Source organism: Meriones unguiculatus, chromosome 8, assembly GCF_030254825.1.
Source record: "Meriones unguiculatus strain TT.TT164.6M chromosome 8, Bangor_MerUng_6.1, whole genome shotgun sequence".
Lineage (NCBI taxonomy): Eukaryota > Metazoa > Chordata > Mammalia > Rodentia > Muridae > Meriones > Meriones unguiculatus.
This window is the reverse complement of record NC_083356.1, coordinates 35773135-35796788: the sequence shown is the minus strand read 5'-3', so window position 1 is coordinate 35796788 and position 23654 is coordinate 35773135. Positions and strand designations below refer to the sequence as shown.

Sequence of the window (23654 nt, the reverse complement as noted above, 5' to 3'; positions counted from 1 at the left end):
TCCCCTCTGTTTTCTGAATTAACAGTCCAGAAGTTTCTAGGAAGCCTATCAGAGGATTCCAGGATCATTTGTGCCTTGTTTTCCAAAGTCCAGACATGTGCAAATAATGACAGTTCAGGGCCCAGTCAATTGGGGCCACTGTTAAATCCCACCCTAAGGCAGAACTCAGTGTTTCCAAATACTGTCTGCATGGAAAATGTGTTAAGGATGAAAGATCTGTGAAAATTTTTGACTGACCTTTGCACCTTGTGTCCTGCACTTTCAAGCTCTCTGAGAAGAAGAAGGAGATAAACAGAAGCAGCAAGGCACTCTTAGTGCTGTCTGATCGATCACTCTGGACACATTTACTAATTTGGTACTAATTAATTCTAGTCTTATGACTTCACCCTTGACCTTTAGCAAGTATGAGTGAGTGGCATCATTAAAACAGTTCTTGTATTTGGGGACTTAACTCCAGGAATATTTAAACACAGAGTACCTCTCTTTTCTTTGTATGTTTTGCCTGATGTATAAAGCGTCAGCCTTCCAGTTCAGTTCCTACTACTAGCTCGAGCTTGGGAAAGAGAGATACTGGTCTTCATTTTCCTGGGTGGGATGTGCACAGGTTGTCTGCTGTGGCTGAGCCTTCAGCTGCAAGCACAATTCCAGGTGGCTTGAGAGAAGTCTCAGAACAGAATAATGAGAACCCAAAGAGCATGTCTCCAGCACCCAACTCTGGCTCCCAATCCCTGCTCTAATTACCCCAGCAAACGTAACTGTTTTGTTTCCTTACAGATACTTTCCTGTCTGAAAAGCTTGTTTAGATTCAGAATGGAGAAACATAATGGTATTTGAGTCTCTGCAACCTGGGCCATTTTTAGTGAAGCAAGGCAGCTTTGAATCTTCAGCTGGCTGCTTGAAACAACGAGGTCTATCTGTTTACACATGACAAATTTGAAGCTACCTAATTGGAAGTACATTGCCAATGGAAATTTCAGCCTTAAAATAGTTTATACATGGTAATGCGTTCAATCCTGACTTTATGTCAAGTTCAGGTAGAATAAATCCTGGGACAGGGTAAGACAGAGAGGGGGAAGGGACCCCTAATTCACCTGTGAGTGGGAGAGAGCTGTTGACACATAATAGGTTGTTTATGGGAACACAGGGAGGTGTGAACCCAGGTAGCCCTAGCACTGAAATCATTGAGCCAAAATGCCAGGCTGTGTGGCTGTACAGGTGAGCGCCAGCCCATGGACCAAATGATCTTGAGTCCACAGCTTGAAAAATTTCAACTCAAGAAGTAAATAAAGAACATATATGAGGACCCAAATTACCCAGCCCAAGTCCCCCAATATATAAAATACCATTTTTCAGAAATGTCAGTGCTATGTCGATGTGCCTGAGTCCAGGTTTATACATGTATGTGTTTTCTAAAAAGAAATTTGGGAAAGTTTATAGGTTATCTAGGTTTTAATCTCCTTCAAGAAGAGAAGTAAATTTTGAGTTACTGATAAATGACTCATGATTGGTATTTTAATGATTGGTGTTAGAATGATTTGTTCAGATATAATCATATAATATACTAATCAAATATAGTTATCAATACTTTTATTCCTTATTTTTATTTGTGTGTGTGTGTGAAAACATGTGCACATGTGTGTGAGGAAGTGGGGGGGGAGTCATGAAAGCTTGACCCCCTGTAGCTGGAATTACAGAGTTCAAAACTAGGCGAAATGGAGACAAGAAGAAATCACCTTCTAGGGTGAGAGTGTTTAGGACTTTGGCTGTGTCTTCTTCCTCTCACTCTAGCGTACTTAGTACACACTTCCAATCAGAATTGTCCGATCAGTCCAGCTTCTCTGAGTTGCTATCCTCAGTGTTTGTTCCTGAGCTAGTCTCTTAAAACAGTCTTTGCTACTAAGTGCTTCCAAGATACGCACTCCTTGGTGGAAGCTACCACACACAAGACGTGTAACACTTTACAGAACCTCAGAACCTAAAGACATCTTTTAAGGTATTTAAAGTGATATCATAACCCCAGAGTCCAAACAGACAGTGTTGAATCCAATACCTCACCACCTGGAATTCACAGGAGATCCTTGAGAAGTGAGGGCAGGGATAGAGGGACTTGCAAAAAGCTCCATCAGTCCTGCATATTTCACAAGACAGGCCACTGAAGTTCCATATTAATGCCAAGTCAATTTAAAATAAGCATACATATCAATAGCTATCATGAGGCTGTCTATGCTAACAAAAATATCCAATATCTTTACTTGGCTGGAATTAAATTACCCCAGGACAATGAGACTTCAGTGACATTAGTAAAAGATGGTAATCAGGATATACCACTGAAGAACTGGAGAAAATGTTAGCAACCAATGCAATATTGTTAGAAAAGATAAAAGAATGTCACAGATACAAATTTCACTGTGTCAAAATAATGGAAGCTGTCCCTTATGACCTAAGTTTGAAAACAACTGGACAGAGCTTAAATGAGAAATTTTACCATAAACCAGTTTGCCCAGGCATTGGATAAGTGGGTTCTGGGATCAATACAAAATAAATCCCACTTCTCTTCCCCAAATTAGGAAATTTAGTTCACGAAAAATTCAGGTATTTGCTGTTGTTTTTCAGACCTATTCCCATATGTTTAAAATATTGCTCTCAGTCCAGGCCTGGAGGTACAGGCCTGTAAATCCATTTACTTACTGGCTGAAGCAAGAAGGCATGAAACTTTGAGGGCAGTCTGGAATATAGAGTGAATTTAAAGTTCAATGGACCAAGTTAGTGTGATCCTGTCTCAAAATTTAAAAAAGGAGTGGGGAGCTGAAGATGTAGCTCAGTGGTTGAGTGTTTGCCTAACATGTTACAGGCTCTGGTTTCCATCACCACTACTGTAAAACAAACAAATTCCACCTATGATCACTCAGTGGTTCCTAATTATCAGACCACAGTTTGTGACTTGCAAATTCTAGGTCTATCCATGGTGCTAGAAGAGTCCAGTTGATTGCCTTTTTAAAAGTTCCCATCAGTAATGTGTGTAATGTAACTGTTGTCCATTTGTTGTCCATTTGCCAACTTAAACAAAGATATCTAGATCCGTAATTCTGTAGAAGCTACATCAATATATCTAACTTTATCTCTTCTACTTACATCTACCCAAGAGCTTCAGGGAAAGGAAGGGGTAATTAGTCAAAGTTAATGGATCCAATGGTCTGTTTAATCCACTAAGTGCTCCATGAAAGGCTTCAAATCAACTCGCCTTTCTGAACTGAGGGAAAAACTAGACCCTCTAATGACTCCAGGGCTGAACTCAGCAGCTGTCTTCAGAGTCAAGTGCAAGGCAATCTGGGGTTATGACATCAGGAAAAGTCCTGTTACTGAAACACTATAGATTAATTATAGGAGATTTTCCAAAATCTTCCATATTCTCAGCACCAACTCAATAGATGTCTCATCCATGGAATGCCAAAACCAAACCTAATACTAAAATCATTAAAAACAAATTACCCATGGAGAAAAATTAGCCTGTAATTTTCTGCGTAATGAGATTGAAAATGAGCAGAAACAGTAGACCTCAAGAAAGTATCTTCTTCTTTAATACCAGTGTCCAACATTTTAGATGTTTTCAGTGGTAGTAAGCTGAAGTTAATTTCTGTGTAGGAAAAGAGAATCCCATGCTTTGTTTTAGGGCAATAGAAAGGCAGGTTAAGAGAGTAGATTTGCTTTTCAATTCCTTGCTGTCATGCTTTCTCATTCTTGGCTTATCTCTTCCTGTAGATCTCAGCTAAACATTATGTCCTTGAAAAGATCTTCCCTGATTCCCTCAGATCAATTTTACTTTTTTTTTATTACACTGTCCTATAATCATAGCAATGTTCACACTGAGTCCAGTGACACATCAATATCTGCCCTTAATCAAAAGCTCCTAGGCATCCAGGCAGCCTTCTTCATTCGTCTGTGCCCACACTGGAGCCATATCTAACCAACTGCAGTTATTCAACAAGTACTTGAAAGATGAATTAACAAGCAAGAGACACTTGCTCTTCTTGAGTGTGACAACTAAAATGAGTTTGAACTTAGCATGTTCTTGTCTTGTGGGCATGTATATGCATGAAAAAAGAAAGGCCTAGCACTTAGTTTATAGCCTAGTACTTAGGAACAAAAAGTAGGAAAGGATTCAAGTCTGAGGGATGTTACTTGATGAGAACACAATGGTCATGGTAAAGAAGAATGCTGAAAGTAGGCAAAGTGCAACGGTGCTTGGGATAATAATTGGATATTTATCTCCATGAAGTCAAAACTTAGTTATAAAGAATGCTAAGAGAGTGGTGTTTCACTCCTTGGTTGTGAAAGAGTTTACTTCAAATGCTTTTACATTGTTTTAGGATTACAGTTTAAACACAACCCTTATTTTATCCTGTAATGACTACAAAGAGTATATATCATCACTTGCTATTGAGTCATGTACTCCTTGGATTTGGAAGGGATTATTTGGAAGCACTGATAGGTCACACGATAGAGTGCAGACCTGGCATGTGTCTGTGGTGGTCAGAGCTGAGAGGGACTGTTGCCTTAGCCATTTTAGTTCTGCCATTGTATATGACTACACTGAGCTGAGGACAGAAAGTGTGGCTACACAAAATAGCTTAGTAACTTACTAATCTGGGAAATCAGGGCAATCTGTTCACTCTGCTATTTTCTTTAAGCTTTTTTTTAATGGTCTTTCTATGAACACACTCTGGGACCATGAAGAAATTTATCTGAAGATCATGAAACTTGTTGTATGTAGGACCAGTTTACCATGAGAAACTGGGTAGTCAACAAGAAACCTGTAGGACAGGTGTAATCTGGTCAGATATTCCATGAGAATTTTTCCTTTTCTTCCAAAAGATGTAGAGAACTGGCTTTGAGAGAACTGCTAGTGGGGTCAGCAGAAATCATAGCACCCTTGGGGTGTTCCTGCTTCACGCCACCAGCCCAGCCAGCCCCTCTCTCAGCATTTCATTCCTCTGGTCTCAACATTCTCCAGTCCAAATGGGACTAAGTTGAATCGTTTCTTGCATATTTTGTCACTAGGTAAATAAATATTCAAGTGATTAATAGCTATCTAATTAGGTAAAGTAGAAAGTTACATGTGATCAATTCTTAGAGCTATTACAGAATATTCTAAGTAGACTGTGAGAGCCAGAGACCCACGTGTCTCAGAATACACAGACACAAAAATACACAGATACACACCTTCTAGAATTGACTAGCTTGAAAAACACAGTAGACAGTAGAAACTCTGAACAAACTTAGGACGCTAAGGAGGTGGTATTGTAGAAGGATGGAAAATACATGGTTTTGGGGGGTTAGACCTAACTTGGTTCTAATTCCAGCTTTGTGTTTTGGTACATATCCTTCAGAGAATTAAGTGGGCTATCGTACCCATAAATGCTTTTCTTATGTGTAAGTCAAGTATTGAGGTAATGACAATGTAAGGCTGCTCTGAGAGTTAGGTGGAAAGAATGGGCAAAATGCTAGTGACATGTGGGTATTTACCTATACTCTATAAATAGTGAAGCCATTCTCTTTCGGTCTGTTTTGTGGATTATAAAAATCTCAGAGTCACCATACGTTAACTTCAGGATATCAAGGTCAGTTTGTTGGGTAGAAGTGACTAAAGTGTGCTTTTGGAAATACCAAATAGTTTTTTTTCTCTCTCTCTAAGTAAGTCTTTTAAAAGGCCTTGAGGAGTTATGGAATAACATATGGAATCTCAGGCCCTCCAGCATATAAAAGAGATGGGTAGGATGAAGTTGACCATTTTACGTTGACTGGAGACAGATACCAGACTCCAAAGAGGAGCCTTTTTCCTAAAAGCATAACTCCATGTTTCCTGGCATTTTACTTGCCATAAAATCCAACTAAAATTATTAATATCCTTCACAAATATTTAACAGCAATATAAAAGCTTCTCCCTTGCCATCTTCTTACAAATTCTGAGTTTAAGATACATTTTGTCTGTCAAGTCCACTTCTACCCTGCAATCCGTTACCCAGATGGCAGTCTAAACAGTCCCTTAAAAGTCTAAATCAGATCACACCACCGTCCTGCTTAAACCTTGATATCACTCCCCTGAGAGTAAAATAAAGGCTGCACAAGCTTGAGAGACTAAGCTTTCCTCTGCTCTATTTTCTCCTGGGGTCTGTTTCTCCTCTGCCCACTATGTTCTAGCTATGAACACTTACTTAAAAATACTGCTGTGTTTTTTTTTCCCTCAAAGATTTTGTACTGTTTCTTCTGTAATATACATTTATCCTGGCAAATTTGTGTTGAGGGCTCTTTTAGCACTGGTATGGAATCTTCAGGAAGGTATTTTTGAAAATTGCCCCTGCAGAGAGTATGTTTACCCCCTAGTCATATATTGTTACTTCTTAAATACCACTCACTTTTTTTGGTTAATCTCTGCACTCCCCCACTCCGCTGAAATTTAAGCTCCTGGAAGACAAGAACCAAGGACAGGGACTTGTGTTTTCACCATTAGGTTCCCCACATCTAGACTATTGACCTGTTAAGTCATGGTGGTCATAGGAGCTTAATCCTAGACAGAGATTTTTAAGACAGTACCAGAAGATCAAAATATAATATTTAATGTAAAACCAACACATTATTTCAAGTTCAGTTTTTTTCTTTCTTTCTGAAATTCCTATAACCTTACTTTCAGATTTGTATATTCCCTAACAAATATGCAATATGTCCTTTTTGGCCTACCAATTTCTAGTTTTGTAACCTTAAATTCTGGCAGTCCCCTTGTCTTCTGGTTTTCTTACTTTCTTACACTTAGAAACCTGGGACATGGGAGGATCTAGTGGTGACTGAGCCAAGATCCAGTAAAGTTCACATGATCAAGATCCTGGGCAGAACACTTGCACATGTCTGGATTCGGGGTTGCAGAGCACTGGTCTTCAGTGTGCTTAAGAACAACCTGAATGTCAGCACCCAGCCAGGCTGAAATTATCAATTTTAACCCATGTGGATGGACATATGGGAGCAGAAAAAATGCCCAACATCAAAATGAAGCAGACAGGGACTGGGAAACTCACCAGAGGGTCAGATGAATTGTTCCTGTAAGCCACGGGTAGATGACTAAAACGAAAAGGATGGGAGAGCACTAGAATTGGAGTTTTGAGAAGCCCAGACTCCTCCTTAATCGTCTATGACATCCAGGCTTCTGACTTCACCAACTCCCAACTCTGTATCTTGCCAGGAAGACTTCTTCCGTCTAGTTCCAGTGGGTGGTTTTGAATGTCCATGTTATTGCTGATGGCTCCTTACTTTGAAAATGCTGGACTTTCTGGATTTCCATGACACCCAATCCCCGCCCTCCAGGTGGCTCCTGGTTGCTTTCGTTCTTAGCTTATTATTACTCTCGTTTGCCTTCTGTATAGTATTCCTCAAGGTCAGATGGTCTCATTTTCCCAGCTCTGCTTCCTGTACTATCCATGCTTACCATTTCATTTTTCCACTAGATAAATTAATCATGTCATGTGATTTATCAGATATGATCTTGTTTTTGGATCAAATAATGGTAAGAAAAACAGGTGTAATTCCCATCTTTCTGAAACACACAAACCCCTGCCTAACTTTATCTCTAAAAATGTTTTTTTCTTTAATTCTTTTTTTTCTCCTTTTCTTCCTATAGCTGGCATTACAATAGATGCTCAATTAATACTTATTGAATGGATATATGAGGATTTAGCTATGTGAACATCTGTATATGCAACACAGAATATGACACAGCTATATATGTCATTAAAAACATTTCTAAGCACACATTATGAATCACTAGAAGCCAAAACATCTGGCCAATTTGGCTGGGAGTTTTTTTTAACAATGCGTAAGTATAGTTTATCTATATTATGCAAATACTAGGTTGTCTGGGCTTCTGTGGAATTGATTGGGTATTTTGGCACAGTGTAGGCTCACCCAGACCAGCATTGATCTCTTCCAGGGACACATTAAGTCTCTGAATTGAGCATATGTCTCACTGATTTCTAAAATTAAGCATAAGTATAAACTCTGAATGGTTGTGATCATTTTAATCGGTTCAGTCATTTCCAAAATGTTATTAGCGACACATGTTTATTCATAGAGATCAGCACACATTTCCTGGCTCTTTAGTATGAAGACACCAACATAAATTGAAAATATTCACACAGAAGATGGTACAGCTAGGTTACAACTTCGCGAAACTTGGACATTGTGCAAAATATAAAATACAAATATATTGACTATTTTGACATCTTCTATAGTAACCATTTGTTGTTATCAGCAAAAATCTTCAGGAAATTACCAAAGTAATGTTTCAGTTTCTCATAAAAGTTTTACCAGGTCAATCAACCATGGAATGAAATTGTGTCTCTCCAGTTCTCCCTTCTTGGTTCTCAGTTATTAGCAGCAAGGGCAGGAACAACTGAGATTAGGACAATAGAGACCTATTCCAGTTTCCCACAACCAGCTTGAATGTAGTTCTCCAAAGGAAAGATAAAAGCAGAACAACTAGAAAAGAGAACTGAATATGAAATTACTGAAGCATGTCTGGGTTAGGATGCAGCTATCTCCTTTACAAAAACCAGCATCTGGGCTCCAGCTCATAATAGCCAGAGGAAACAGAAGGAACACTTTCAGTTGGCCATGAATATGCTCCAAAAAGTATGTATATCATTATTTTATTTATAGAAGACTATAACATGTATGTCAATTCAGGGGTGGAAAGGAGGAACTGAAATTATTTATGACCTATGGAGGCATAATACTATTTTGTGTGTAAATTAAATATTCACAAAAGAGTAGTAAAAGCCTAAGTATAGATATTGCAAAGCATGCTGGGTTGGTTCAGTCTGCAGTTTTTCTTGTTAGAATTTGACACATGCTTTGTCTCATAGCTCCTTCCTGTACATCTACAAATACAGAGAAAAGAGTGCAGACTTCCAGTATTTAATCTGTTTCACTTTAAATGGCTTTTAACAGACAGATGTCTTCTATTCAAGAGCTAGTAAGAAATGCTCAGGTCTATGGGTATAAAAATCAGAAAATCACTATGGGACATGGTGGCTTAATACCAGCAGAAACCAGCAGGTCTCTGTGAATTTTAGACCAGCCTGATCTACATAGCAAGTTCCAGGCCAGCCAAAGCTACATAGTGAGAGTCTGTCTCAAAACAAAACAAAAACAAGCAAACAACAACAAAATCACCCTTCAATGTTTTCATAAAAACTCAAATACTGTTGGTTTGGTCTACATGCTCCACAGTACTCTTGGCTTCTGTTTGGCTTCGGAACCTGTTGGGAACAGCTATGGTAGAGTTAAACCAGCTAACAGAACTTTAAATACATGTGCTCTGTCTAGATGGAGAAAAGGAAGACACTCATAAGAATAGGTGCTTTGCTGGGGCTCTGAGCTCAAGGGACTCTCCACTTGGGTTCTGGTCCTTGTTGCACCTCACCTCTGCATAGCTTCTCAGAGCCAAAGTACATGTGCTCTGTCTAGATGGAGAAAAGGAAGACACTCATAAGAATAGGTGCTTTGCTGGGGCTCTGAGCTCAAGGGACTCTCCACTTGGGTTCTGGTCCTTGTTGCACCTCACCTCTGCATAGCTTCTCAGAGCCAAAGTATTAATCACTGAAATTAATGTGATGCTGCTATCTGAATAAATAATTTTAAAAGGCAATTTTGATTATCACTGACTTGTTCCTTCTGTGCTGATTTTGTAGCCATTTCCTTTATGTAAGAAGCAAAGCTATGCTATGAAAGACTAGAATCACAGGAACGGTTTGAAACTGCATGCCATTCTAGAGACACCCCACCCCACCCTCAGCACCACTCAGCAATTGGTTTCCTGTTTCCCTGTCAAAATCGGTCTTCCTGATTTTGAATTTCAGAGGAAGACTCAGAAGTATTGGGTAAAGGGGGCATTTTCACCTATGTAACCATTTTTAATGACCCTGGACTCAACTTTTACAATATAAGCCGTATCTATTTTTTTTGATAGTTATGCTATTATGCTTCACAGTGCATTTATTTTTAGCATCAAAAAATTAAGGGGGTGTCAGGAACTTGAAATTTCTGCCCTTTCCTGAAATTGCACACGTAGGTTAATTCTGTCCCAAGGAAATTTGTTTGATCATTTTCAATTGCGGTGCTCAGTAGAGAAAAGGTTAAAACTGAACCGATTTCCTCTGAGGCTATTGGTTGAAGACGCACTCAGACATGCGCTTGTTGCTAACTGGAAGAAGGAAGGGAGGACTTACATTCTGTTTGCCCACGATGTTGTCGAAGGGCAGTTCTGGGCTCCAGGATCCTTCTGTGAACGTTGCCGCGCTGTTTCTCCTGTCTGAGCAGCTCACCGACTCCTTGACTATGTCTTCAGGCAAGGAGAGCAAACTCTCCTCGGGTTGCTTAATCAAATAGGTCTCTATATTGTGCTTCCTCAAGAATTCATTCCTCTCTTTACCATGGCCCTCTTCCACATTATAGTCACCATTGAGGCAATCCAGCGTGGCTTTGGAGATGTGAATTCTCCTGTTCATACAGAGAAGGGATTATTACAATTCTTCATGCTGCCCAGTTATGGCTGTACATAAGATACTGCTACCACACATTCTTGAGGACAAATTTGTCCCACTCAGAAGTGGAAAGAAAAACCAAATGAAAATAAACTAGAAGTCCTTCATCCAAGGGCACTGAAGCTTCCCAATAATGGCCCGGATGATGATGACAATGAAGAACCTATTTTGGCTTTTCTTGTTACTGTCAACACTCTCTATGAACCAGAAATTTATTTCAATGGGATTGGCTATACTGGAGGAAGAAATCATATGGAATTCCAAGTATAACTAAATCATCTCAGAGTGTGGCTCTCTTACTCTCTCAGAGCTTGCCCTGTCAATTCACATTTTATGTATCTGTACCTTATTTGTCCAACTTATTTACAATCATCTTATGAACAAGGTTCAGTTTTGTAAGTCAACAGGGATACATGGAACACCCTTTTTAGAAAATTACTGGCGGATGTGATTTGCCTTCTAATATGTATTGAAAGGAGCAGGGAGCAACATGCAACATGCAAGATGAAAGCTGTCAGGGTTCACTCACAAACTAAGTTAACTCATGTAGCTCACAGTCCGCGTCTTTTTTATTCAGATTAAATAATATGTGATCAAGCTCCATTTGTGGCAGCCTCACACTGTCATTCCTTATCAGGAAGAAAGATATTTTCTCTTCTCAGAACTGTCTAACTAAAAGTCAGGCACTTACTCTGCTGTGTTGTGGTCTGTGAAGAAAAGCAAAACTGAGGATTTTGTTGCTTGATTGATCGGTTTCAACTCTGACTCTTCCATTTTCTAGCTAGAAGACTTTGGAAGAAATGAATTAACTTTTCTGAGTCTATTTGTCTTCCACAAACATGGCAAAGGTAATAGACCCACCTTATACTCTTATTGTGAATATACAAGAGTTGGATTGTGTAAGTCAAGGCACTTTATAGAACACCATACAGCAAGGACAACACATACTTTAAATTGTTTGTATTCTTTAAAATGTAAGGTGATCTCACTGTGATATATCCCATGCCTTCTTAAATCAGACTCTCAGAAGCCTGACTTCTGAATGAGGCCTCTGTCACTGATTCAGCCATTCAAAGTCCATAGTCAGAAATGCCTTCATTCCTGGCCCCATGCTGTGTTCAGCTATTCAAGCAACTGTCATTTCTCTCAATTCAGCATATGATTGCAGGCTTGTTAAATGTGTCCTACTTCTGGGTTTAGCTTAAAAGTTTGCTAAGCCTACTCTGTGCTCCTCTGAGTAAATGAATGAATGGATGCATAATTATTTGTTTGGGTTTTGTGATTCCAAAAGCAGACTATTCAAATAAACAATGAAGAATTCTTTTATTTTTAAATGTCAGGAGTTTTTGAGTTTTTAGGCGTGCACTGTACTTTCAGTAAAACTTCTGCTTCCCCTTCTGACCATTTAACATATTCTGCCAAATTCCTTTCTTTCTGGAGAGAATAGTTCATTGCAGAAACAAACAAAACTGCAGATGATGCCTTTCTGCCCACTTAGGGCACATTCTCTACATCTTCCACACTTCTTGATTTCAAGTTCAAGATAATCAAGCAAATGTGTGGAAGCAACTTGAGTTCTCTTGAGACACCTGCTAAAATAAATCCAACGTGTTTCCATGGTATCTTACCTGAAAGTACAGAAACTCATCTCCCGCAAAGCAGGAGCCCGGAGCTGCTCTCTAAAGTCAAGTTAAGATTTAGACACAGCCTTTTTCTCCTAGGCAAAGTAAGCTTCCTAGGAGAATTTTGTAAAGCCCGATGGCTGATTTCCTTTTTTGAAATAGCTTTAATAAATACCAACTTTCCTTGGCATTTTATCTGGATTCTACATTGTGTTCAGAGGGGCGATACTTGCCTACGTTAAGTCAGTGTTTTTAGTAGCGAGAGGGATCCTAGCCCTTATTTAATACCATTTCTTCTATCAAAGTTCTGATCAGAATACACTGGGATGCTTGTGATAGTAACTAGGGTTCTGATCTTTCCCTTTGAAGGTCTTTGCTGTTAGCCTGAGCTGTGAAGTGAGACATCTTCAGAGATGATGGTCCAGTGACTTTGTTTTCCTCTAAAAGATTGAATCTGTGCTTAGAGAACAGTCTCGTGTGTTGCGTGTTAGGTAAACCCACTGTTTTCTTATGATATAGTTATGGTGGTCATGATAGCAAATGCAATCTCAGGATCTTGTATTTTTCTTACCTAAATACTATTTTTACAGCCAAAAGTTTGCTTGTCCCCATGAATTTATTCATATGCTTTTCTTCCTCCCACAGACTTAGGTAACTAGCAGTTCCCCCTTACCTCTCTCTTTCTCTCTTTCCTTCTCCCTCCATTATCTCCCCCTTTCTTTTTTCATTGCCCCTCACTCCCTCTCTGACTCTATCTCTGTATGTCTGTCTTTTTTTTCTCCTTCTGAAGATGGTAAGGCTAGCCTAAGGATAATGAATAATACACACTGCCCCATCACAGTAGCAGTGTTCGTTGCTTTCCAATACACTACCACACTTGGAGAGTTCAGTACCAACTAGTCTTGCCAATCAGAGTTGGAATGCAGATGAGTTCTCAGAAAAAGAGCTGAAGTTTTGGAATGGAGCCCGCAATCATGTGTATATATTGTTGTCCAATAAGATTTAATCCTAGCTGCCCTTTAGAATTGATTTAAAAATTTAGATTGATCTTACACAGATTTCACTCTAAATGACCAGACCAAAGTGAGTATCTTATAATGCTGTGATTCTAATATGTAGCTAAGTCAAAGGACCAATGTTTAGCAAGACAGAGACATAAAAGCCTCATCAGCCTTGTTGCCTCATAGTTTTTTGTTTGTTTGTTTGTTTGTTTTGTCATCTCGGAACTATTTTCTTAGAATTTTCAGGCCAGTATTGCACGATGCCTTAACATCTGACCTCCTGAATAACTGCTTCCTGGATTTCTATCTCTGAACTCTGTACACAGAAAACCTTGTATCACAAAGTCAGACAACGAAAAAGTTAGGCAAGAAAGGGTTTCGCTTTGCTTTGCTTTGCTTACCCAGGGATTCCTCCAGATTCGAGTTTGTTTGCAATGTCCACGTCCCAAGACCAGACATCAAATTGCCACTTCCTCAGACCCAACACGCCACATAGCACAGAGCCTGAATGGATTCCAATTCGCATATCAACATCATGCTTTGTTCTGGATCTCACATACCTGTTGACAGGTGATGGAGAGACAAACTGATTAGGTCAGGATGACCATCACTGTGTCTAGTTGGCAAAACTAGAACTGTCTACTCCGTAAATTTATCTCTTACTTACTCAGATGCCACTTCTCCCATGAAACTTTCTGAGTTCCCCAATAACTGTCTGAAAATCCTTAGATTTGAGCCATACTTTTCAATGCTCTTATTAACTTCCCCCCAAACTTATTTATTTGTTTGTTTATTTATTTGCTTATTTATTTATTTGAAATAGGGTTTCTCTATTACACAGAGCCCTGGACTCTCTTTGTAGACCAAGTAGCTTCAAACTTACAGAGAGTCACCTGCCTCTGCCTCCTGAGTTCTGGGATTCCCAAACCTATTTTGTAACTATTTTTTTTAAAATGAATCCACTGCTATGAAGATTATATTTAAAAGTGGAAGTTTAAATATGATTACTTTGTTTACAGGAATCTTGTTGTCAAATCCATTATCAAAATCTTTGCATTAAATGTCTGTAACTTGGCTTAAAACAATATTTAAAATGAGCTTTGGTGATAGAGTCTGAGCCCATTTACTAAAGATAGAAAAATGCATTGTTTTTTTAAGAAGATTGTAAGAATAACTAATGGATGCCAAGGAAGAAGAAAGTTTACCAGACAGAATTACATGGTACTTTGTTATAACTGATTAATCAAGCATCCTTATTCTTAAAGTTGCAATGTTTTTTGAATACCCTCAGCTGTTGGTTGTTCTCATTCTTCCTTGGTATAAGGTCAGGGACCAGCCTGCTCCTGGATAAAGAATCTCAGAGGACATTTATGATAATCATGTTTAGGTCTGAGACAGCAGAATCAGCCTCTTGTTGTTGGAGAAAGATTTCAACAAGTGCAATCATCACTGGACCATTTAACTAGTGTAATCCCAAACATTTCAACATAAATTATATTATCCTGGCTGATAAACCATCTGTCTAAATTTACATCATTCTCACTCATGATTGTCACTATGGCTTGAGGATTAGGATCATGTATTCTCACGCCAGTCTATTGAATTTATGTATTACTCTGCTCATATCTGGCTGCCCTCCCTTGGGAAGTTATTTGATTGATTTTTAATCCTTTTCCCTGCAACTCTAAGGTGTGAACAGTAACAGAATTTTCAAGATTAAGTGAGAAGAGGGGTGTGCAGAGAACGGCTGGAATACTAAGGACAGCTTGGTTTCTGACTGCAGAGGAGCGCCCTGCACCTAGGAAAGGAACTGGCTTTCCTGCGGCCACAGTGTCAATAGGCAGGATTCCAGCACTGAACTGAGAATGCTAATGCCTGATGTGACCTCCTGGGCTGACCTAGAGGTTCAATGATTGTAAAATGAGGCCGTGCCTGTGTTGTTGTGAGCCCTAAAGGGGATAACAGATGTTAAAGCGATTTGCCAATGAATATGAAGGGAGTATTATATAGCATGCCGTGCTAATGTCATTAGGTAATTAACACTATGCAGGAATGCACTGGAGTGTCCTAATGAAAAGAGAAATTTTTCATTTTCTTCTGCAAGATGAAAGTCAAAAGGACACTTAATATTTCCTTACCTTGTTGCTTCTATTTTGTTATATCAGAGATTTGATTTAAGTAAAAGCTAAGAATAAAACTATGCAAAAGTAATGAATAATGCATAGCACAGATACTCTTTACAAAGAACCATCAATACACTGTTTTCAGACCAGCTCTTGACGGAGGTCTGTACAGCTTGTTAATCCAAAAGGATGTTATGGGCAGCACATGTCCTCTCCTATAGAGGACCCACAGGCATGTTGTGATGTGTCCCATCAGCCATAATGAAGAGACAGTGATCCCAGCTCTCCTGTATCATCAACATCCATGCCCTCTTTCTTCTCCATCAACTGGAGGCTCAAGAGGCAGGAACCATTCATGTTCATGTTTAGTTAGCAGAGCACTTAGTACGTACGAATCGAATCATCTGCACTCAACACAGCTCCCTGGCTTTCTTGCTTCACACCACTGTGGCTGTCTGAGAGGAATTAAGGGTCCAGAGGAACTGCTGAGGTGTCTTAGGCCTGGCTGGTTGGGAGAGGGTGTGACCCTCCAAACCTGCTCCCTTCTGTTATAGCATGATGGACTCTATTCCTCAGGGTAGACTTTCATTTAAGACTTATTTTAAACAAAAACTCTCTCTTTTTAACTTTCTTTTTTCCTTCAATTTTATTTTTATTTCTTTTAATATGAGTTACAGTTTATTTATTAACTTTGTATCCCAGCTGTATCCCTCTCCCTCATTCCTTCCCAATCCCACCCTCCCTCCCTCATCTCCTCCCTGCCCTTTTCTAAGTCCAATGATAGGGGAGGACTTCCTCCCCTTTCATCTGACCCTGGTTTATCAGGTATCTTCAGGACTGGCTGCAAAGTCCTCCTCTATGGCCTAGCAGGGCTGCTTCTCCCTCTGGGGGGGGGGTGTCAAAGAGCCAGCCAATGAGTTCATGTCAGAAATAGTCCCTGTTCCCCTTTCTAGGGAAACCCACTTGGAGACTAAGCTACCATGGGCTACATCTGAGTAGAGGTTCTAGGTTATATCCATAAATGGTCCTTGGTTGGACAAACAGTCTCAAATATACCTGTGCCCAGATATATTTGGTCCTTGTGGAGCTCCTGTCCTTTCCAGGTCATACTAACTCCCCCTTCTTTCATATGATTCCCTGCACTCTGCTGAAGGTTTGGTTATGAGTCTAAGTATCTGCTTTGATACACTGCTAGGTAGAGTCTTTCTCAGACAATTAGGAATAGTGCTTCCTCAAGACCCAGCTATACTACTCCTAGGCATATATCCAAAAGATGCTCAAGTATACAACAAGGACATTTGCTCAGCCATGTTTGTAGCAGCTTTATTTGTCATAGCCAGAAACTGGAAACAACCCAGATGTCCATCAACGGAGGAATGGATACAGAAATTGTGGTACTTTTACACAATGGAATACTACTCAGCAATAAAAAACAAGGAAATCATGAAATTTGCAGGCAAATGGTGGGATCTAGAAAAAAATCATTCTGAGTGAGGTATCCCAGAAGCACAAAGACCTACATGGTATATGCTCACTTATATAGACCTATAAGATATGATAAACATGCTGAAATCTATACACCTAAAGAAGATAAACAAGAAAGAATACCAAGGGTAAGATGATCAATCAGAAAAACAAATGGGATGGACACTGGATGTGGAAGAAAACAAGTAACAGGAGAGGAGCCTACCACAGAGGGCCTCTGAAAGACTCTACCTAACAAAAACTCTCTTAATAGTTATAGCTATTATTACTGTTGGTCAGTTCTGTGGACAAATAACTCAACAATCAATAAGCAGATCACTTAGGGCATGTCTTGTGATAGAGTTATTAAGAGGAAATGGTATAGTTGTATAGAAAAAGAAAAAATTCTAAGATTTGTTTTCTTTTTTTCTAAAAAAATCTTTAGAATTTTTTCTTTCAATTTAAGCACTTCAAATGATTCCTTTTTTAAAGAAAGAGATTAATCAATCTATAGAAGTTGCTGGTGGTGTGACAAGAATGAGGTGGTAGCCATTGATTTGTAAACTAAACTCTCTCCTCTTGAGTAAACAGGTGTGTAAAGAGACTAAGTTGGGCAAAGCATCCCTTGTTGAAGGAGCACTCTGGCTAAGATGCTCAATCCCCATTCAGAAAGGCATCAGAAGAAGGAGAAAACAGGGAACAGGACAGGAGGCTACCAAAGAGGGCCTCTGAAAGGCTCTACCCTGCAAGGTGTTGAGGCAGATGCTGAGACTCATATCCAAATTTTGGGCAGAGTGCTGGGAATCTTATGAAAGAAATAGGAGATAGTAAGACCTGCAGAGGACAGGAGCTCCACAAGGAGAACAACAGATCCAAAAAGTTTGGGCACAGGGGTCTTTTCTGCAGCTGATACTCCAACCAAGGACCATTCATGGAGATGGCCTGGAAACCCTGCACAGATGTAGCCCATGGCAGTTCAGTGTCCAAGTGGCTTCCATAGTAATGGGAAGAGAAACTGTCTCTGACAGGAAATGATTGGCCTTCTCTTTGATCCCCCCCCCCCTGAGGGGGAAGCAGCCTTACCAGGCCACAGAGGAAGCCAATGCAAGCCTGATGAGTGCTGTTAGACTAGCATCAGAGGAAGGGGAGGAGGAACTCCCTTATCAATTGACTGGGGGAAGAGCACGGCTGGGGAAGAGGGAGGGAGAGTCGGATTGGGAGGGGAAGAAAGAGGGAGGTACGAAGGGATACAAAGTGAATAAACTGTAATTAATAAAAGAAAACAAAGAAGAAGAAAAAAAGCATCCCTTGTTATGATGGGGTGAAGAACATCAGCTCCATGGGTTTGGGATAGACATTGAACTTCCATCAGCCCATGTACTTGCTTCGTTTGCTGTGAGGCACAGAATGTGCACTGAAGCTTGTCAGGTACTCCAACTCACTAGCCGTGGGTCTTAGGATAGTGCCACTAATCTCTTATTTTTTTTCCCACAAAAGTAATGGAAAAGAAGATGAGGCCTCTACAAGGCTGTAAAGATGGTTCTTAAGATCACAAGTGGAAAATTCTTAGCCTATTTCATGCTAAACACTGTATTAACTATTGCTAATATCTGTAAATGACAACAGTTTATAATCGTGTTTATAATCAGACCAATACAAAGTTATGAACTAATGACTCCAGTTACTCATTTCTGCTAAAGTGATGTCTATATCTTCCCCACTTACATAACAGGAGCCTCAACCATCCTGGGCAAACTGTCAGCTGGACAGAGTTACACATAGCGGTACAATCTGACTGTATTCCAGGCACCCAGGAGAAACAGTGCCTTTAACTCTCCAGAGGAGAGGAAGGCAGGGAAGAGAGCTCATTAGGGAGGTAAGCTACATTTGCTAAGGGATGTGGAATCTTCACAGTGACCTCCTGTCATTACCAGCAGTATTTTACAAATGATGAAAAAGAGTCATAAAAAGCATATTGTATAAGGTTGAATTTCATGTCATATCTGTAAGCCTGGTTACAGAGCTCCATTTCTCCTGCCCTGCATGATTTCTTGTCAAGTGTGAAAAGAAGAATCTGGATTTCTGGGTTCTGAGCTGGCTCAGTATAATACACAGACAATGCATCTTCTACCAATAAACTCCTAGATGCAATAGGGCTTATAAAAGATGACAGATGCCCTTCAGTAGAGCTGCTGAGTTTGCTGAGGTGCTTCAGGAGGGGTGGGGCTCTCATCACGGTGGCCATGGAGCCAGCTGGACACTGCCTTCTACCCTGAACCATTGTTCAGCTTCTAGTGGACCTCACCATGCCTGATGAAATAGGCATTTTAATTTTTTTTTGTCTCTTGAAGGTCTTGTAAGCCACTCTGTCTCATCCTAGTATAGACCTTGTAATTTATGCCCCATTTAGCATTTTTACATTGACATCCACAGTGATGCAAAAATGTTGATGCAGGTGTTATGAATGACCATTTTACAGATGAGAAAATGGAGGCCCTGGCAGAATTAGATATACTTATTACCATTCATCTTATCCTCATAGCCACCCCTGTACTACACATGGAGTTCACCCATCTGTTTGCTCAAGTGTCAAAGATATCTGCCACCACTGGTGGTGACCCAAGAAAACAAGCCTTGTTGCATATTTACAGAGCTTGCTTTTGGATGATGCATTCTTTTCACAGCTAAGAAAGCCAGAGCTGAAGGGGGTGAAGGCTCACTCATGGTCCTGCAGTTCCCCAAGCGATGGAGCTCACACACTCATGATGCTGCTACCTCAGCTGAGTGTAGGCTACACACTTCATCTCTGTGTTGCTTCCTTTAGTGTTGGGGTTGATCTAGAGCCACCATGTATTCAGATGTTGCTTGCCCCCTGGAATTATTACTCTTCTACAAGCAAATACTCAGGTAACCTTACCTCCCCCCCAATTACCCCTGACTGGCCAATAGCGCTTCCTCAAGACCCAGCTATACCACTGCTAGGCATATACCCAAAATTTGCTCAAGTACACAATAAGGACATTTGATCAACCATGTTTGTAGCAGCTTTATTTGTAATAGCCAGAACCTGGAAACAACCCAGATGTCCATCAACGGAGGAATGGATACAGAAACTGTGGTATTTTTACACAATGGAATACTACTCAGCAATAAAAAAGGAGGAAATCATGAAATTTGCAGGCAAATGGTGGGATCTAGAAAAGATCATTCTGAGTGAAGTATCCCAGAAGGAGAAAGACAAACATGGAATATACTCGCTTATATAAACCTAAAAGATAGGATAAACATAATGAAATCTATATACCTAAAGAAGATAATCAAAAAAGCAGACACGGGGTATGATGATCTATCCTCATTTAGAAAGACAAATGGGATATGCATTGAACGTATGACAGGAGTCTACCACAGAAAGCATCTGAAAGACTCTACCTAGCAGTGCTCCAAAATAGATACTAAGACTCACAACCAAACCTTTGGCAGAGTGCAGGGAATCATATGAAAGAAGGGGAGTTTGATGTGGAAAGAATAGGAGCTCCACAAGGACCAAACGTATCTGGGCACAGGGTCTTTTCTGAGATGGACACTCAACCAAAGCCCATGAGAGGATAAACCTAGAACCTCTGTTCAGATGTTACCCGTGATAACTCAGTAATCAATTGGTTTCCCATAGTAAGGGGAACAAGGACTATTACTAACAGGAACTCAATGACTGGCTCTTTGACCTCCCCACCTCCCAAGGGAGGAGCAGTACTGTTAGGCCACAGAGGAGGACTTTGCAGCCAGTCTTGAAAATACTGACAAAAGGGAGTCATATGAAAGGGGAGGAGGTCCTCCCCTACTAGTGGACTTGGAAAGGGGCACGGGGGAGATGAGGGAGGGAGGATGGGATTGGGGAGGGAATGAGGGATACAGCTGGGATACAGAATTACAAAATGTACCTAATGAGAAAAATAAAATTATGGAAAAGAAAAAAAAATGCTGACACTGGGCTGGGTGGGAGAGAGGGGGTGGAGTGAAGGTTCATAGGTTTAGAAGAGAGACAGGTACAGGCGAGAAGGCAGAGTCGCTGTGGGGTAGGTAAAGAAGCTCATGACTGAGAGGACTAGTTCTGAGGATGAGCATGGAGAGAAGCAGCTCAGATGAAAAGCAGGAGCAAGTGTTTTTGTGATATTGGTATGGGATGTGGGTCTGAGAAGTAAGGATAGCTTACTTAGAGATAACACTGCCCATTCCAGTGTTTAGATATATTAAAAATCTAGCAGGTGTCTATGTCTTTAATTGATATAATAGCAGGTTCAATAAATAACTGCCATAATAACTGAAAGGGTTAAATAGTAGGTACTAATGATCCATATTCCACAGTGCTTTAGCATCACAGTTCTGCTTCTGAGAGAGGAGAGGCAATGGGGAAAGTCTCACATTGAATTTCTCTTTGAAGCCAGATGATCCTGGAAGGGCAAAGTGGGAGCAATGATCCATTCATTTCTCTCCCTGTTCTTGAAGATGTGTGGAACTCTCTCATCTTATGGATACTCTGAGAGACTTAGTCAGGGTGGTTGTATACCCAAGTTAGCATTCCCTGGTTAAGATAGCTTATGAAAATAGGGTCAGGTTAGCATTCCTTTGTTAAGATATAAATTAGGCAATCAAAATTGGGTATTCTGGATACTTAATTTCTATCAAGAAATAGCATCAACTCAATACTGTGAAAGGGAGATTTGTGTGGGGAGGAGATAACACTGATAGCTAATATTTCTTTTCTGATGCTTCTTAATATTAATATCCTTTCTTTTCCAAACTGTCTGTACCCCTTGCTGGGAGCCTTGTGTTTGCCACAGTAGAAGCCATTCAGTATACCATTCAGCCATTCATGTAGGTCATATTGAACATTCAGCATGGCCACAGTATTTTCACTTAAAGCTTTAAAACTTTATGAGTTAAGAACACAGTTTCTTACAGGTAAACCTGGAATGCTTTGTGGAGTTACATTTTGCAAGGAACACTGGATAATATCGAAAGATAAATATATGTTATTTTTCTATGAATTTATATATGTATTAGTCGGCTCATGATACTGTAACAAGATGATTCAGACAGGATCCACAAACAAGAGAAGATTTAATCCTTACAGTTCAGGAGGCCAGTTGTTAGAGTTTCAGCTTAGGGGAGCTGCAGGGTAGACCTCCTGTTTTGCAGATGGCATCTTTCTTGGTGTAGGCTGATATGATTGGGAGACTGGATCAATGGCTCTCCAGAATGGATTCTTCTAAGGACACTAGATCATCAGCACAAATCTATTTTGATCAAACCAGCTCCTAGAAGCCCCATCTCCGGGTATAACCATGTTGGGGATTTGGCCTTCAGTATGTGCTCAAGAGGCTGGAGTAAGACAAATTCAGCATGCCCTAGTGTGTTTTCTTAAGTAGTAAAACCCATTTCGGAAATCATATTATAAATTATATATTTTTTATAATAGATGGCTTCCATTGTTATTCATCTTACAAATTTCTTAATACTTTTTTCCTTTATAGCTATGAAAACGACTGTAATAAAACTTTTACAAAATACAAATAGTGACTTACAACTATATGAGAGGTGTAGCTTTAAAAATTAGAGAGAATGGAGTAAACAGTGCACATGTCTGTCCTAAGAACGAGGATCAAACTCTTCCGTTAGACACTTCATATCTAAGTGTATCCTACACATCATACGACTCAGGGGCTGTCCCCCAAAGACCTGTTTAATAATATTGTGAGGAACCTGCCAGCACTTCATATTTAAACTGGTAAGGTGATGTAGTCTAAACCTCAGTCTTGCCTTAGACATAACCCTGGATCAGACAGAGTGTGGTAAGTATTGAGCAAGGATCAAAGATCACTAATCCATTATTTATTCTAACTCATATGTGCCCACCAACATGATAGAACATGCACACACACATGAAGACATGCATGCGTGCACACACACACACACACTCACACACACACAATGTAGGTTGTGATGGGATATGTGTAGGACAGAGCTGAAACAAGGCTCCAATTCTGAGTAAGAATTTCCTGATATTTAATTGGTTCTGTCTGTGAGGACTGATGTGGCCTCCCTCACACCCCACTGAACACTGAATTTGAGGGTCAGACCCAGTGTGCTGCTGAGAAATGTCTCACAGATGTCTCTGGGGAACAGACTATGAATTATAAAGTTTTCTGCTTTCTGTGATGTAAACATTCTTCTTGTGTCTGCTTGGAAGTTTCCAATTTGATGTCAACTGGCACATAAAATTCCTGCAAGTTTATGAACTTGTTTCTGTCAACAGGCAGGAGCTGGCCTAACCTATCACTGTTTAAAGGTCCTGACCTTTAAACCTGATGAGTTCCTTATTCACCTCTGTGATTACTGCAATTTATTTGAAGCTTGGAATAGACATTATAGGCCCTGTCTACTTGCCGCCTTGGTTCCTTGTGCTCTGCTCGCTTCTGTTGACTCAGAGAGCTACATTCTCTGTAAAAACAAAATTATTTGCCCTACATGTAGTTCTCTCTGTTATCCCATGTATACTTCTGCAAGGTCACAACACTCCCCTGTGCCATACACTACTAATGCAAACTATGGCGTCTAGTGGCTTCCCATTTTTCTACCCTACAGGTGTAACAGGATTGTTCAAACATCTTTCCTGCCTCTGGGATCATGTCCTTGGTCCTGCTACTGGCAAGCTGTTTGTCCTCTGCCTGGAGACTGTTTGCTTGTTTTTTAATCCTCTTGGAGCTCCAGTTCACTTTGAAACTAAAGAAAAAAATATAGTTTCTCATATGGCTTCTTAATTAACGGAAGTAAGGTGTGAAGGTTGTTTAGTGTACT

General features: G+C 40.1%; 1 protein-coding gene across 4 annotated transcripts in view; it reads right to left on the bottom strand.

Moving 5' to 3' along the window:
* Positions 1–23654, bottom strand: part of Adcy8 (adenylate cyclase 8) — a 217720-nt gene that overhangs the window by 84472 nt on the left and 109594 nt on the right. For all 4 annotated transcript variants that reach the window (XM_060389349.1, XM_060389350.1, XM_060389351.1 and 1 more), the window contains exons 6-7: positions 13614–13772; positions 10275–10545 (exon numbers count right to left, since the gene is read on the bottom strand). In XM_060389349.1, the coding sequence (XP_060245332.1) occupies positions 10275–10545; positions 13614–13772 (430 nt within the window). The remainder of the gene's footprint in view (positions 1–10274; positions 10546–13613; positions 13773–23654) is intronic.